This window comes from Aulonocara stuartgranti (assembly GCF_965226115.1).
Source record: "Aulonocara stuartgranti genome assembly, chromosome: 9".
In the NCBI taxonomy this organism is placed as follows: domain Eukaryota; kingdom Metazoa; phylum Chordata; class Actinopteri; order Cichliformes; family Cichlidae; genus Aulonocara; species Aulonocara stuartgranti.
In genome coordinates this window covers 30813665-30831962 of record NC_138960.1, presented here as the reverse complement: position 1 = coordinate 30831962, position 18298 = coordinate 30813665, and the positions used below count along the sequence as shown (strand labels likewise).

The following is an 18298-nucleotide window of genomic DNA, read 5'->3' as shown; positions in this document are numbered from 1 at the left end:
AGACATTTTCAATGTATCACATTCAATGTTTTTTCTCTGTATGTATTATTGTAGGGTCTACCTTAAAATATAAAGTGCCTTGAGGGGACTTTTGTTGTGATTTGGCGCTATATAAATAACATTGAATTGAACTGAATGTGGCAGACAACTCTTGAGGAATTAGGAAGATGTCTTTTAGCATTGAGATCACCTTTACTGTTTGTGCCACTGCTGGAGAGTCATATGACCACAAAACGACTCCAACTCAAAAGACTAACAAGATGTCGAAAGAAGCAAACCTGCAGGAGCTCGCAGTTGCTCCTTCGACTGAAGAAACACTTGATAACTGGGTTAAGGTGTCTGCTTGCATGCGTGTGGGTGCGTGTGTGATTTAGCAACTGTAGCAATACAATTACTGCAGAAAATTTAGCGCTTATTATCAGGTCTGTGCCAGGTTAAGCATTCCTGTGGCTTTGGCGCATACTTCCCCTTAATTTAGCATGTTGGAGATTCTTGAGAAAAAAACAACTTGGTTCTCTCTGCATGAAAGTTTGTTTGAACTCCTCAGTGACCTCTTAAATAAAAATGTCTCATGGGAAGATTTAAAGGAGTATATAGATGTGTATGTGCGTGTGTGCGAGAGTAAAATAGAGACAGACAGACAAAGACCTCATTAGGTCTAGGAGGTGTCCTGTCTAGACAGTGTGATGACAGGACACAGAACTTCTGTTTAATGTTTCCTCCTCCCTCTGCTTCCAATTCACCCAGCATGCACACATATCACCTGCGCTGCCTCGGGGAATGCGCACACACACCCTCACACACACACAACATGTCAAGGGATATCTTTTCATATTATTTTAAAGTAAATGTGTGCATGTGCGGCTTGTTATGCTGGTTGCTATGAAAGCTCTGCGAAAGACAAGAAGAGCTATGAATTGTTTTTGGGGACCAGGGTAGTGTTTGTTTATTGAGACACATGCCTAAAATTAATGGTCCATAAAGACTTTAAATCATGGACTTCATGGTGTTGCCATCGGCTGATTCATAAATGAACCCTTTCCTTTCATGCTTTTATCCTGACTCGTTCCCTGTTTCTCTGTTTAACACTCAAGCCAAAAAAGCATCTTTTAAAAAAAAAAACTGGAAGGGAAAAAAGTCACCATTCACAAAATCGTTCCCAGTGAAAGGGTTACTTTTATGTGTCTGTGTGCTCAAACTTGGCTTAACCCACAGCCTGTGTTATAAATCAGGACTTAGCTCCAGCTCAAATAAATGAGATCTTGGTTTCCAAGAAAAACTGAAAAAAGCTGATAAATGACGTCCGCGGGACAGCTGGTTCTCCATCAGCGCAGCACAGCATCTTTAGCCCTGCTTCTGTTATTTCAGAGATGGATCAGTTTGCGTTTCAAAACACATAATTTTATGTGTGACAAGTCTTTCTGGATTATTTTCATGTTGATTAGGCGGGATAAGTGTTTTCAACTATTTCCAATCAGGAGAACTGTGTAGAGTGAATATAGCGAATAGACAATGACATTTGAAAAACACGCCCTTCCCCAATGTTAGGTTTTCTTTCAGCTGTATGGGATTGATGGTGTGGTATTTAGTCTGGAAGCTCCCCAGCAGTAGATGTGTGAGTGTATGTGTCTGTTTGTGTGGTGGTGGTGGTATGTGTAGCTTTGATGCTGGATCTCACTCTTCACGTACAGATTAGATAAGCTCTGGCAGCAGCAGTAGCAGAGACTCAGAACGATATGGACACCTTTGGACCTTATCACCCGGTCCATCACAGACTGAAGGGACCAGGAAGACATAACACAGGTTAGGGGGAATGGAGAGAGGGCAGCAAAAGACAGAAGAGGAATTTTAGAGAATTCCTTTTCCGTTTCTGGAGCACGTTTAGCCGAGTTCTGTTAGGCCGGTTCTGAAATACCACAGCAACATATTATTTAGTACACTAAAATAGCATGTGAGATTTTTTATTTTTTAGTACATCCAAATGCATGAGGTCCATGCTATTTTCAATGGAATATTAGAGACTATAAAAGCACTAAATACTACAGCAGCACATTGCAGTGAATTTGTGACACATATAGGAGACATAGGTGGCTAAGGTATAATGTTAAGCACTATATTTTATAGGGTTTAAATGTATGACTTTAATTCGCAAAGTATTAAAATTGCTTTATCGAGTCATCTGAAGTGAGGAAGTGAAATAATGTGCCAGAAAAGAAGCATACCTACTATTATTTACAAAAAACTTAAATAATAGAGAACAGGTGAGTGTATTTGTGTATGGTATGGCACTTAAAAATACTTTTAAGTAATTAGTGACCAATATCGTTCAAATCACAACAAATACTCTGTCTTTGAACACTTTTGATTTGAATTTTGACTTGAATTTCAGGGGAGTTAAATCGCAAAGGTTCACCTCTAAGAACAAACTCTTAGCTGTGACCGTGGGCAGCTGTTGTTTCATCATCATTTCATTCACAAAAGAGCCTACAGAGCTGAGTGAGAGATATCATTAAGTTACTGTCCTATGAGGAGCAGGGAGCTGACCATGCATGTGAAGTAAATCCAGAACTGGAGCATGTTTGAATGCCTGTGAATGTGAGATAAAAAGCCCTTTGAAAGAAAGAGCATAGATTGTGAATGGATGAATGAGGTAAGTGAGCGAGGAGAAGAGTGCTCAGAGTAGAAAAGCGCCATATAAGAACCAGTCCATTTAGATCCAGCTGCGGGGAAGTGTGTGGGTTTGCACAGCCAGTGTTAAATATTCAGATGTTCATTAAATCTGTGTTTATTCATGCAAATATTTCTGAACCCTTTAACTCTGGACTCTGTGCTGTTTAAAAATCCCGTGTCTGCCACGCAGATACTTCTATTTTCCTGTAAACCCACTCGAAGCTGAGACTGGGAACTAAATATTTACTTTATTGTTTTAGTTTGAAATGAATGTACGACCGCAGACTGTACAAAGAAGCAAAAGAAAAAAAGTAAAAATTCTTACTTCAGGACTTTGTTTTCCAAGGGTCATCTCGGCCAAATTACCCATTGCGCAATTTGTTCGCGTTATTTCCAGCGGCGGTAACAGGAAGGTGCGGGCTCTTCTCGCTTGTAGCTGCTGTGAGCGCTTTACTTGCTGTTTCAGTCTCCATCGTCAGGGGTCGTGCCTCAACAGGACAACGTGTAAATGTGTGACCCCTGCTTTAGCACATTTACTGATTCAAGCTCCCGCATCGCAACTCTTCAAACCTCGTTAAAAACAGATCATTTTAGAGTATGGTGTGCTCCGATCAGAAGTGTGAGATCGACCCCAGCAGTCTTATTTATTAGTTACACGTAGAAGTATGACGCAGAAGCAGAGTTTCCCTCAAGTCCTGACACGGAAAGTGTAAAATAACGACCGCATCTCGTGCTTCACAAACCTGACAGCTTTATTAAAACAAACAGGCTGTAAGTAAAATCTGGAAATACGATGTTAGGTCGTGTTTGCAGCCTAAAAAGAGCTCCACCTCTGGCTGAGAGCGCACAGAGTGGGCGGTTAAAGCGCCGAACACGTCCGTGCGCACGCATATTATGGACTGCAACCTGCTGATTCCTGTTAGACTCTGACACTCCGCCTGTGGGAGTAGGTGACTGTCGCTGAGAGCGCTTCGAACAGTTTAAGGACCCAGTGCGCAGCTTTGGAAAAGCCATAAATCCAGGCGAGTAGATATATCCGCTGTAAGTAACATGGCTTCTGTCAGAGGAGTTGTTCTTCTTCTGGTAAATGTGACATCAGACGGTGTCTGTTGACCGACTTACTGGAGCGCTCAGAATTAAGTTTCACATGGTGCACTTTATCCTGAAGGAGCCAAGCGCGCTACGGCGATCAGAAATGAAAGCTGGGCCGATACTATTATGCGCATTTTGCTTTGGCGAGTCTTTTAAATGGCTTGATACACGATTCTTTCTTTGCTTTTGATCTTTGGTTGCCACAGATCACAACGCGCCCGGACGGACTTTGGTTACCATTACGCGCATTTTTACTTTCGGATAGGCGACTGAAGCTCCAAGCCAGCCACTCTTGGGACTCCGGAGAGCCACTGAGGGACAACACCATGACCATCCGCTGGCTTGCCTTGGTCGGATTGTGGTGGAGCGCTTATTACTGCATGTTCACAGTCGCGGGGAGTAATTATTCACTGGATGGGAATAACGAGGTTCAAGCAGGTTTCACCCACCGGCGGCTGAGGACGCATGAGAAGAGGGAGATGCAGAAGGAGATCCTGTCCATCCTGGGGCTGCCCCACAGACCGAGACCACATTTGTCAAACGGAAAGTACAACTCCGCTCCGCTTTTCATGCTGGACTTATACAACACTATATCCAGCGAGGAGAAGAGGCAAGTGGAAAGCAGGTTGGAGCGATATCAGGCCATGCGGACGACCCAGAGCCCTCCCCTGGCCACATATCAAGAAACTGCCTTTCTAAATGATGCAGACATGGTGATGAGCTTCGTTAATTTAGGTAAGTTATTGAAACAAAACAAAACTTTTTCATCTGTGATTTTTTTCTTCTCTGTGCGTAATTGTGATTGTGTTGGGTCTATTTTATATGAGACCGAACAGGTGTTTTATACAAGCAAGTGAAACTTGTGCCTGGGCAGACCGGAGGATAATTAGACAAAATAAGAAAACTTTATCGGAATTTAATGCTAAAAAAGTAAAATATAAAATAAAGGGTCATAACTTGGCTCTTTTTATCTCATCTACTTTAAACTTTGGGGTTACAGCTCTCAACACAGCGCGACACACAAAGCAGACACACAGTTACGCACTTTTATCGCCGGATAATGAACGAACCCATTGTGCAAACCACAGGGAGAGCAAATAACAAACTCATCTACTGTGCGGTTTGAGGAAAAACTGACGAGGTTCGTATTGTTTCTGAGTAATTTATTGTTACACGTCCTCTCCCTCCGCGTAAATTCGCCCTCCTCAGCTCATTTATAGGACCGAAATTCTGTGGTCAAGTCTTGCTGTGCAATCTACGCCATGATTTATGTCTTCCCGGGAAAAATAAACCTCGTATTCTCAGCAAACCATCAACCACCACCGCTGGCGTGTAACACACACACACACACAAATATATATATATATATATATATATATATATATATATATAAGGCTATTCATGCCGTTGACCTCCGTTACAGCGAGTTGCGGTTACTGTGCGTAAATCGCGTCGCGTTGTTTGTGTTTCCCAAGCAGCTTTGTCTTTAATTAGCTCGAGTGATGATAAAGAGGAACACTTTAATCATAACGGGTTTAGGACATAAAAGCTCAAAGCCTTTCCTTCCATTAGGAGCTGTAGTGTTTACTGGGAGACTCTAAACAGAGCGCCTCAAGATAAACAGACGCGCTGCCAGAGTCAGGCGCTGGTGGAGAAGGAGGCTTAAATCCAGATTGATTGTCCTTTTTTTGGGGGGGACTCGCTGCATTGTCATGATCTGGCTAGGAGAGCAGTGGGAACATATCACTGCAGAAGAATGTAGTCTTATGGCTTCACCCCCCCCCCCCCCCCCCCCACTCAAACTTTTCTTAAAACAAATATTCCTGTAAATATTTTTACCCCGCACCTTTCTAAACCATTTAACAGTCACTCAGTACCGCAAACGAAGAAGTGAATTAGGTTGGAGTGACTGAAGTAGAGCACTATTCTCTACTTATTGTACCTCTGAGGATTGGTGTTGCAATTTTGTAGTGATGAAAACCAGATATTCAGACAGGAGGAGGCCGTCGTTTTAGTCTCATATATCGGAGCCCCTCTTTTGGCTTCTGTGGGGGGAATGCGATGGTGTTTGTGCGTCTGTGGCTTTGGTGTTCCTTTGCTGTGCGAGTGTTCGGTTTATACGCCCGTGTTGTTGCACATCTGGCTCTCCACTTTGATTAATCATGTCCTGTCCATCCTTTGACGATTCCCTCAGATTTCTGCGGTGACCAGGGGATTAGGTTGCCATCTCCTCCAGCCGTACACAGAGTCCTAACCGCCCTGGAGGAGGGATGGCTTCCTCCCTGAATGTGATTGTAATTAATGTTGGACAGGCCAAGGCTTTCCATCTGCTTTGCAAATAAGGCCTTGCACGACTACCGTGTGTCGTCGCCGTCCGATTAGTTTTTAATGTGTCTTTTTTGGGGTTTTTTTGGGCGATTGGAGCCATTTGTGTGGTGGATTCTCTTTTAGAAAACTATAGTAGAAAGAAACACTTCTGGGTGGTCCTTTTGTGTGTGTATTTCAAAAGTAGCCCCAGAAATCTGGATATCATGTGTGGCCTGAGTAAAACTACAAATTGGAATCAAGATTAATGAGAGAAAGAAAAGCGGAGAAGTCAAACAATCTGTCTGAAAGGATTTGAAAATGACAGATTAACAGACTCGGGTTCAGCCGAGCTCCTTCATCTGACAAATATTGTTAAGTGAAACACACTGTAGCAAGATCATCGGTCAAATTAAAGAAGATGACATGTGGTTTACACGGGTCACATGGTTTTCAAAGTGGATTCACCTGTTTTGAAACCAGCCATGTGTGCAGATGTACGAATCACAGAGGTGAAAGCGCCCCATAGCAAACAAAACAATGACAGTGATTTAAACTTGGGTCTGAGCTGATGGCTTTCACAGCCAACCGTGGCAGCAGCACAGATAGATGTCTCATTCTCAGAGTGTATTCTCCCGGGGGCACGGACAGATTTAAGAGCCCCAGCGTTACATTCGGTCTCAAATACGCTCTCTGCAAACCATATGCCTCCTCACACCCCCACCTCTGCGTGATTCATGTACACTTTGTGTTTGGTCGTCCATTCTCCCATGCCTTCATCACTTGTTCAGAATGACCCACTGAAAAAAAGAAGAAGAAAAAAAGATGTGGAAAACTTTAAATTGGGGGGGAGGAAGCAGAAGCACATTTTCCAGCTGCTTTTTCATCTTCATTCCTAGAGGAGCGCGTTCATCACTGTTTGCCTTGTGGACGTTCTGCTTTTCCACTGGGGTGGAGTGAAGCGACACTGTGTGCCGCGTGACTCACCCTGTGCGACACTCTGCAGCTCTGGACACGTCCTGATGCACAGAGAGGTCCACAGGTGACGGTCGCTCTGAACAACAGGAGTCGGGGGTTGTTAGAAGCACTTGTTTCACGTGTGAAAGCAAGTGCTTCTAATCCTTTACCAGCAAGAACTATAAAGAGTGTTCATCCTTTAGTGTACAAAGCTATGTTTTCCACATTCACATTTGCAGTGAACTATTAGAACTATTAATATTTAGTGGGGGAAAAAAATATGACCTACTGGACTCCTCGGTAAATCTCTCACAAGGTAGTATATTGTGGAGTAAGTGACCAGTATTGGTAAAGCTGCATTCCAGTGGAAAACAAATACAAGAGGTCATTGCTCACTCAATTAATGAGCGGTGACATATTGCTGAGCAAATACCCAAAGCCGCAGTGACGGTTATAATAGTAACAGGGGAAAATTTGCTATTCCTATCAGGTTTGATTTTTAGCGGTTAGGCTGTTTCCTGGTGGTTATGGTGAATGAGAGATGCACAGAAACGCCTTTGGTTTCATGGGTCGCCGAGCAGGAACGAGAAATGTTGTTCCTGTGTCATCTGCATTTAACTGTGATGTGTTTGTGGCCGACAGACAGACAGGCAGGCAGGTGCGGAGGTCTCTCTAAAGCTTGGCATAGCTCTGCAGGGCTTCTGTTTGTCTGCTGGGAGGCACCGAGGGGAAGGTCCCATAATAATCCTGGAAAACCCCCACAGGGATTTTGAACCTTGTTTGACTTTTTCGAGTTCTAAATACCCTCTGATGCTTTGGAGGTGAGATGAAACCTGTCCTCGGAGCTACTTTTTCTTCTAAGGCCCAAGTTGCTCTTGTTTTCTCAGGATACAAAGCATCCAGATAAGATTCATTTACATTTAGTCACGGGCTGCTTCGTCAAGCAGATCACAAATCAGATTTTTGTGGTTAGATTTGGGAGCACAGAGGATTATGTGTGCGTCTCGGGGGAAGATTTTTCACCGGCTGGCTAAAGTGCAGTTGAAACCACGTCTTAATAATCTGCCCTTAATACTTCTTGTTTGTATCTACACTTACCTTTGACACATTTATGCTCACCGATCCATTCTATACAAGATGTAATTGAAAATAAGCAGGCTTAATAGTGCAGTCTGTTCATTCTAGTTGAAACAACAGCTCATCTAGAAAACCCACAATCAAAGATGAGAGGTGCCCATAACCTTGAAGGAGGGATGGGATTTAATCTTAAAATCTGAGTAATAAATTGTCCAACTTATATTTTTATCAGGGTTCAGATCGATTTTTTTATATGTAGTGTGGAGAGTGGCTATTTCGATGCACAGACTGCTCATCGGTGTAGCAGAACTTAGAAAAAAGTACACATCAGATCTTCATCTTGGAAAAAACACGTGCAGCTTTTTGTAGACTGCATCTCTAACACTCTCTGGAGGAGGTCTGAAAACAAACAAACAAACATGACATCTTGATTTAATCTTGGTTGCATTTAAACTTGGCATTTTTCCCGGTGTCCAGAAAGCGAAACTGCACATCTTTCCCTCGAAGCTCGAATGTAATGAAATTTCTTTCTCCCACCTGTCTGTCATCGCTTCTACCCTTATTTTCTCTTTTTCCCTGTCCTTTCAGTCTCTGCACACCTCATTGCATGGTTATACCTGAGCTGTCACTAAGCAAACAGCCAAGCGTTCACCTACCTCCCACACTTTAAAGGCAAACAAGGCAGAAAGCTTTAAGAAGTGGGTTTTGGGGAGATTAGCCGGGTTCAGACAGCCCTGGGCTTATTCTCAAATGAAGTGCCCTTATTAAATGCCTGTTTTCCTTGTCTTATGATGCCTGGCTGCGTTTCTCAGTGCCTAAGCCCAGGTAAGCCACTTCCTCTGCAGCAGTACGTGTCCCAGAGCTCCAGCATGATCAAATAATTAGCTGGCTTCGATCAAAGAGTCGATTGTTTAGGGCACGGACTGTGGAAAATTGGAAAATTTTCACTAAATTGTCTTGAAACACTTCCTGCAAAGCCAAAGGGACCAGAACAGAGGACCACCCATCACTTTTCTTCAACTTTGAGAACCCCGTAAACAGTATTAGCCAGAAGTTAAGCGAGGAATTCAAGATATGCTAGAGTGGAATAAAAGCTCTTTTCTGAAACATAAACTTGGCAGTGAAGGCCTTCCTTCAACGGTGAGAAAAATTACATAGTACAAACCTCTGTGTTTGTTTTCATCTGTTTACAGTATCAGATATTTCACTGCCACAACAAATTCACTTGAACTTGCGATGATGTTCAAGAATGGCCCAAGATATACAAATAATTCTGCTTATTGAGTTTCAGGGTTTCAGCGCGCTTCTTTTTTCTCATGTTTGGATTGAGTTGGTTGTTGAGCGCTCTGGCAAAACACACAGCTGCCTCAAGAAACAAACAGGGTTGATGGGGGAAACATGTCTGGTTAACGAGATTATGTCTTTTCCAGTCAGGCTTCATAAAAAAAAGAAGGCTGTCATAAAAAGATGGAGTGTTACAGGACAACTCTGTTGAATGTCCTAGGAGAACATTTGTGCACATTACAGTGCTGATGAGTGCGTCTCCTGACTGTATTGTGCTCGGTAAGAGGATGTACACACACAATCTCACACACACTCATCCACCCCTCGATAATATCGCTCCCTCTCACGGCATGACTCTCAGGCTTGAAGAGATGGCAGCTGAGATTTGGGGCTCCCTTACACCTCTTCCCATTTTCCTCCTTTCCCCTCTGCCTCCCATCCATTTTCATGTCTTCATTGGGCATTCCACTTCGGAGCGATAGAGGCGTGGGATGACGGAGTGTGACGAGATAAGGAGGTGATGTGCAGCGCACTCCCTGCCGGTAACGATCTATTGAAATGAGCTGATAACCCCGGCGGAACATCTGATTGGGACTCGCTGCTCCCATCTATCACCTCTGCGTGCAGGCATGGAGGAATTTGTTCTGTTTGCTCTGCTGTGCTTAAAAGAAAGTGACGCCAAGCTCCGCTCGCATCTCTCACATCTGCGATTCCTCTCCACGTCTATCTGTCTTTGCTTGTCACTTTTTAACTGTTTCGTGGTATCTCATGGGGTTTGCGATGCGAGAAGAACGCTGTATTTAAAACCCCGGAGAGAAAACACAATCACTTTCATTGCCTCCTGCCTTTTTTTTTTTTTTTGTGCACATTTTTTAACTCCTGCGTCACTCTCCCGAGGGGGGCTTTAAAACTGTCAGGCTTTGTGTCATGTTTAAGTGTCTACAAGGAGGAGATCATTAACCAGGAATCAGGGTTTTGTGCTTGTGTAAGGCTGAGTTTGTATGTCTGAAGAGTGTGAACATGAAAGAGACGGACAAAGGAAAGAGGTGAAGATGCAAGAACACGTTTCACTTTGTTTTGATTTATGCATTTCTCCAATTTCCCCAAGTTTGTAGCTACAAATAAAATAAAAGTAGAAGGGGAAGAAATGGCATCCAAAGACAAAGACCACAGCTGCACCTTCAGCTCAAAAATAATGTGAAAACATTTAATTCTATCAAATTAGTCAATGTTCCCTCCTTAAATCAGGCCCTCACCAATATAGTTCACATCTACACTTGTGTGTAGTAAGAACTGGCTGGTTGGTTTTTTCCTGCTGAAATCTCAACTCAGCATGTCCTTTTGTGCCCAGTAATCTCCATCATCATCATAATGACGCCATCATTTACCCTGTCAGAGAGACTCATTCTTGGCTGACGGGAATGGCGTAAATGGTGACGGTAAACGTTCCTGGTGTCACATTCTTCTGTGACTCCACTGGGAAGCAAGGATGTATCTCCGATCAATTAAAAAAATGGGAACAAGGAAAGGAACAAAAAGAAGAAAGGGAGACCCACAGGCTGCTTGCAGGCTAGCACCATTATAAGGAGTGCGTAAATGCATTCATTATTGCTTATTTATTCCACAATAAATTGCTTTTCACTGATATTTTAAAAATGAGGACAAAAAAGATTTGTCAGTGCAAGTAAGATTTTAAGACACACTGGCATCATTTCCAGCCCAAACCAGTTTAGTCCAGTCAAAAATATGTGAAAAGTCACTGAATGGACTTTATTTGGACATTTGTGACATGCAAAAAAAGACTATAAATAAATCAAACAAAATAAATAACAATTATAATTATTTTCTTCTTTTATCTTGATGCTGATTTGTTCAGACGTCTAAAGAAAAAATAGCATCAATCTATGAGGCTACCTCTAGGTTTTGCTGTTGGCGTGCAGGAAGCTGTGGTTTCTTCATGATGGTTTTCCATTAACACCAGTCTCTTTAGATCTTGTTCTTACAATGGACACGTTAACAAGAAGTTTAGCACCTTTTTGGTGTTTTGCTGATGCTCTTGGTCTCTTGTTTTCTGTTTTTTTTATTTCAGAATAGAGTGCAGTACTTTAATGGACTTAAAGAGGACTGGTAAAGTCCTCCGTAATCGAAGAAGTCTTCCTACCAGCTTTTATGTGTTTCTATTTATAGCACGGAGCACCTATATCCCTGTTAAAAACATTAGAAAATAGGTTTATTTTCTTGTGTATGTGCATATGTTTGTGTGTGAACATTTAGAAACGCAAGGTCTCTCAACAACGATGAGTGTGTCGGGGTGGAGTCCGTTCTTCAGGGTTAGGGTCAGGGGTCGCGACATGAATGTAGCAACGCAAGTCTTTACAAATACACAAATACAGACTCGCGCTTTCACCGTGAGTGTCTGCTCTGGTAAACAGAGAGTATTTGAATGTACCCTTTAGACAACTTGGAACTCGAACTTCATCACACAAGATGTCTTCATCACACACTGCTGCCCGTCGCATGTTCCCAGGCTGGGTGTCTCTCTAAAGAGGACGTGCCTGAAACAACAACCACGAGTCCGCAGTGAGAAAAAGGCCCCATATGACCACCGGTGCTCTTGACCCTTCTGAGCAAGTAGCCTCCCCTTTCTGCAGCGCCGCTGCTGACAAATTTACGAGCCCTAGGCTGACCCACGGGCTGACTTTCTAAACACGATACTGACAGGAAAACAGTCAGAGACAGGAGAGATGAATTGGGGCGGGGAGGAAGAATAAGATGAGAAAAAAAAGAGTGCAAAGGAGGAAGGTAAGCAATAAGTGCTCTCGATATGCTGTGCACAACATTTTTGATTTAAATCTAAAATTTCTTAATCTAGGCATCTCTACAGAACGAGAATGACAACGGTGGGTCAGGTGAGGAAGAAGAAAAAAAGAGCAAAGAAAGATGGGTTTAATCTTTTTCTACAATCAGTTACAAAAACATTTTAGAAAAGAAAAAAGTAAAATGATGTCTTTAAATCCTAAACGCTACAAATTTATAAGGCATTACATATGTGCCACCAAATCGATTAGGCCAGAGGTTTAGATCCTAAGTGAGGCCACTCATAGAAAAATGTATCCATTCCTCTTGCCACGAGGCAGTTTGGATTAAAGGATCTTATCACTAAGGATGTGCAAGGGAAACTCTGCCCAGTGCTTCCCCCTGTACTGACACTTTGCACATATCTGAGCCGCCAGTCTCCTGGAGACCTTATCTCAATGTTTAAATGTCCAGTATGAATCCTTTTGGAAGAGGAAGTCTCCCATTTGTTTTGTTTTTGTTTTTTTTTGTTTTTTTGCGAATAATATGCTCCGATCTCCCTTCATCCAGGTTACGTGACGTGTGTCCAGCCCATGTCTTTGATGACGCATTCCTCTCTCCCTGTTATCTGTATTTCACATCCAAATAAAAGAAAAACCAGCTGCATAGAGGCAGAACGTCTCAGCTTAGTGTTGTGCTACAGAGATATCTCTAGGAACATGAAGGATATGAACCTTTAGATAACTCCCGTAACTGCAGTAAATGTTGGATTCGTGCACCACTGTGAAATTATGAGATAATTTAAAGTGGCCAGTGGGAAGCTGGGGAAAGTGTTGACAGTCATTCAGATAGTCAGACTTTGTGACTCGCTGTCTTATTTCACATATTTTAAACACTGTAGCATATGTGGCGTTTCTGCTCCTGCCCATACAAGTTGAGAGTGCACAACTTTCCTCAGTCTGGACACTTTTAATAAAAATGGCACCATGTTTCCTCCAAACTTCACACAATAGATATGAGTGAGGGCGACAGTTATATTACACAACTGCGCTGTATAATAATACTAATAATACTTTTTATTTGGGTTTTCAAAACACTCAAAACCACCTTAAGAATGAAGGCAAAAGCTTGTTAAAAAATGTAATAAATATTTAAGTAACTTTTTTAAAAAAATGTTACTAACATGCAATTGGTTTCCTGTTTGAAGCCATAAGCTTTCTCTCTGAAGTCCTGAAAACGCCGAAACATTAGAAGCAACTGTTTGCACACTGAGCAGTCAGTGACAGCGCGAGCTATTACACCGCACTGCACTTTAATCAGATTTCTGAGGCGTGTGGTTTCCTTTTGAGGTATTGCACTTCCACCCAGTGCTTTAATGATTCGTTTAGGCCACGAAACATCCTTCCATGTGGACTAATTTTGGGTGGTTTTCCACTCTCTGTGTGCGTGCACACCCTGCTAATGATTTTGCTTCTAAAATCATTTATTCCAACAGCGAGATGAAAACACGTGATTAGTATGTAATCTGTCATTAAAACGAAAAAAAGAGCATAATCGAGTATGCTAATTTCCTTCTTTGATCACTGCGGTGTTGATTATTCCTGTAACATTTCGCTCTCTTCAGTTTTCACTTATGTCTTTTTTTCTACAGCTGTTTGCGGTGACAGCATTGATCACTCTCGTGTTTGTAGCAGTGTGTTGCACATTTATCCATGTGTGTTAAAGGAAGTTCCCGGCGAGCTTCACTGAAATGATAAAAGACTGTTTCGATGTGAGTTTCTAAACGTTCTCTGCGAGCTCAGATAAAGTGGATGTCATTCTGCAGCGCTCTGCTGACACTGTCGACAGACCTATTATTAGAAACCTTGATTATTTTTCTACCGATTTTCCTCAAGGCCCACCTGCTTTTTGAATATCCAAGTATCCTGTTACCGTCGCTGTTTTTGGAGCCATGCCTGTGTGTAAAACAAGCAGTAGGTCTTACATGTAAGTCGGCCCGGGGGGGAGTATTGAAGCCGGCCCAGACTGATTTATCAGTGGATCATGTGCTCTGCCTCTAAGCTGCTGAAATGCATTGTGGTCACCGTGGACCTTCCAATGGGAATCACACTGCGGTCCGACTGTCTTTATGACAGACAGAGTGGAGGGAAGAGAGTGAGAGAGGTGAGGAGGGAGCGACATAATGGAAGAGAAGATGTGTGGAGAGGAAGAAAAAAAAGGGAGGTGTTCAAGTGGGGAGTGAAAATAGAGTCCCAAACATCATCACGGGGCGAGCTGGCCTTCTACCTTGTGGCTGTGGAATGCAAAGCCACCGATATTTTGCCTTCTCCTTTGGAAACAGCTGTGTTTCCCTTTTTCAAAGATATTTTTTCCTTATTTATCGGATCCCTGAGGAGGGATCCATCTCTCAGCTCTGACACCGGCTTCCTCCTCTAAATCTGGGACCAGACACACACACACACTTATATGCGCACACACTCACACGCATGCACACCTGCTGCCCAAAAGCAGATTTTAACGGCAGATCACTATAGCAGGCTTTTTTGCTGCTTGTGCTGCTGCACGTCTATAAAAGGCACACACACATAAATATAGGCAGACACGTACGAGCAGGAACACACAGCAACCTGAAGATGACGGCTGTGCAGACTACACACAGTCTGTGCAATTAGACCTCAGAAAGCCAATAAAAGGGGGGACTCTTGACAGCCGCCGTCCCTTATAGACACAATCTAAATAAAATGGGGCCTGGTAATAATTCAAAGCCACTGAAATGGTTTGTTTTGCTGAAAATGGGCCCATCAAAAACCGCAGGAGTTCGTCTCTGTTTATGGAATATTCACTTAGCACCGAGTGGTGGCCAATTTAATAAAGCAGCAGAGGGAGCAATTTCTGAGAGGGTCTGTGGTCACAACCCAAGAGGAAGACCATAGGTAGCTATCATCATTCATATAAACCAAAGAGGAAGAGCCAAAACCAAAGAGGAGCCGAGCATCAAGGACAAAGAGCATTGCAGAAAAAAGGAACAAGGTCAGAGGTTTCTTTCCTTCTTTTTCCCTTTTCTCAGTTTTTATTTTTATTTTTATTTTTTTAAACGATCATGGCCTCCGTTTGCTTGGGGTCGCTGATTTCCCCAATAAATATTGACTTTAATGGTGTCTTTGAAAACTATTACTGGTCCACCTGTCGTTCTCTGTTTGGGGATCTCATTTCGCGACCAGGCAACAGCCAGAGACGTTTTTATTTTCAAAATTCGCTGATAGATTTGCAGCAGTCTCATATTTTTTCAGGACGCAGTCACGGACTTAAAAAAACGCCCTCTCTCCTGGCCAGTGAAATGTTTCCCCCTGTATCTAATGACAACCAAAGGATAGCCAGTCCTTAAAATCAGACCAGCTTTAAATGGAGCATCTTTTTGGGTGCCATGTACTGCAGGATAAATCATCCCAGTGCAGGATTGTTGCAATCTCAACCAGCGATGTTTGGTTGAGTTTGTTCTCATGTTTGTGTCGAAATGAAATGACTTGATTAATCCAAAATAAAGGGAGAAAATTCTTGTTTTTGAAAGGCCTGCCTTGCACGCATTACGGCTTACGGTTATAAACCTCACGTTAAACGTGGTTGAACTGATGGATGTCAAAGTTAAGGCGACTTCAGTTTGTGCGTCCTACTTCCAGCGAGGCATCCGGCTCCTCCAACCACAGGACGTAACCTTGTGTGAAGACCGCTGATCACAGTTGAACTGAAGTGTAGGCCGCCATTAGCCTGACCAGAGGCTGTTGTGACAGCTGCGTTAGTATAGAATTACATTTTTTATTAACATCCTATAAAGTGGGGGGGAAATCGGCGGGGTTTATTTTCCAGCTCATTTCTGTCCTGATTTGATGGAATTTCCTTATAAATGTAAAAAAGATGTTACACTGTCTTTTGCTGACAGCTCATTGGCCTGAATTGGTGTCCAGTGAGAAGAACACTTGTTTTTACAGACTTTAGGGGAAACTGTAACTGGCCATTAATTTTGGCAATTGTTTGTAGCCATTTCAAGTATTCAAATTGACACCAATGCTGTTTCAAGATTATAGATGTGGTTGTAAGGGGTGAATGTGTGTGCATGAAATCCCAAGGCTTCTTTGTTACACACAAACACACACACGCACACACACACATATTTGTCTTGTAAATCCTGTGAGGTCCCTTTTCCTTAGCTTTAAAAACGTCATATTTTCAGTCCAAGTTTTCTTTATATGCAAGAGCTTTAGCAAATTGCAGATTTCCCTGGAATTTGCAAGCAGTCTTTTTTTTTTAAATGTGGCGTATCTGATTATCTCTAAGCAATGCTCGCAAACCTCGCCTTGTTCTCATAAATTCAATCATGATTCCAATCCGTAATGGTCAGCGTAAGCTGAAATAATATCCCGATTTTTAAAAAGTGATTCTTAAAGGTTTTGACTGCAAAACTGTGATGTGACACTTTCCAGATGTATAAATATGTGAGACTATAGCACTCTGTTCTCCATCCGCTCATCCAACTCAGGGTCCCATAGAGCAAGAAGGCGAGCACATAGAGACAGACAACCATTCACACCTATTATTAGAATCACCAATCAACCTAACCCCATCAAGGATGCAGAGAGAATATGCAAACTCCACACAGAAAGCCCCGGGCAGATGGTGGGTTTGAACCCAGGACCTTCCTGCTGGGATGCAACAGTGCTAACCACCACTACACCATGTAGCAGTTTGTGTTATTATATGTTCTATTTGATTTTATGAACTGGGATTATTCAGGAACACGAGAGATTCACTGTTTAATGTCCTTTTGCATGGTTGTTATTTATCCACCACCACATACTTTTTTGCTAACTTGCTAACAAATGTGCTCATTCATGGTATTTGTAGTGTAGATGTACTTGTAGTACTAAGTTCTAGTTGGTGTCAGGGTGACTTAAGCACGATTTAGCTGCATCAACATCTTGCTACACTGAGCAGATGGCAATAGAAGTACAAGCAGTTTAAGGTACACAACTCTTTTAGGTAGGGGATGTGTGTAATGTTTCATTCAGATAAGGCTGAAGAAGTGAGCTATGGTAAGTGAACAGGTTACCGTGCTTAAACTGCATTGGGTTTTGTTAAATTGGTGGTTGTATTTCAATAATTGCTTAGATAATATGAGATATTACGACCTGTATGTAATTAAGGAAGGAAACTTTAGTAAAGATATCAGACACAAAACAAAACGTATAACCTTTAACTCTGTGTGGGAGCTCACATGTCTGAAATAGAGTCCTGTTAGTAAGCTGTTTGGTCCTGATCGGTCTGGTCTCAACTTTAGGGGGAATTTATTGTAAGAAATTTAGCTATAGTTTTGTGTCACTGCGACAGGCTGGTGACCTGTTCATGGTGTACTCCACTTCTTGAACTATGGGAGCTGGGATAAGCTCCAGGATTCCTGTGAACCTGAATTGGATAAGTGGAAGAGGATGGATGGATGGATGGATGGACGGTTTTGTGTCTCTTGCGTAAACACTCCTTTGATTTGGAAATATCAATGGAAGTATTCTGCAGGTGTGTAATACAGTAAGGAGAAAGACTTCTGGAAACAGCTGGAAGCAATAATTTTGTGAAACCTCTGATTACAATCGTTAGTTCCCTTAATCTGCCACAGACCTTGTCTTTATATATTGTTTATTTGTGATGGATATGAAATTATGGAAGAAAATGAACAGGGGAAAAGAAAAGCATTTGGTGATTTTGGAGATGCTACCGTGCACCTCCAGAGACTACACCGACACAAACAATATGTTTTGAATCCGGTGATGTTGCATTGTTGATGGACTTTTTCAGACTTTGTCCTGTGTGCAGAAAAACATCTGGTTAGTATTTATTTTCCATAAAGAACTGGCTTTAAGACTTTCATCAGATTAGTCTGAGTTCAAATGAAAGTCAGTCTGTCATGCTGAGCTGTTAAAAGAGATCCGCAAATGTTAGAGTGACCAACCAAGTAAGACTTTTACAGAACAGTGCTTAGGGTGCACATTTATACATGAAACCAGCCGTGTTAACATGCCATCAGCATAACCTGTAAACTTCTGCTGCTTTATGCTCGGCTGCATTGCAG

The 18298-nt window shown here is 42.4% G+C and overlaps 1 protein-coding gene across 3 annotated transcripts in view; it reads left to right on the top strand.

Moving 5' to 3' along the window:
• Positions 1-3522: 3522 nt before the first annotated feature.
• bmp6 (bone morphogenetic protein 6) overlaps positions 3523-18298 on the top strand; it is a 48410-nt gene continuing 33634 nt past the window's right edge. The window contains exons 1-2 of one of the 3 annotated variants that reach the window (XM_082546691.1): positions 3523-3692; positions 3969-4497. In XM_082546691.1, the coding sequence (XP_082402817.1) occupies positions 4089-4497 (409 nt within the window). In that variant the 5' untranslated portion in view covers positions 3523-3692; positions 3969-4088. Of the gene's footprint in view, positions 4498-18298 lie in introns of all 3 variants that reach the window. The other 2 variants (XM_082546690.1, XM_082546689.1) reach the window with 2 other exon arrangements.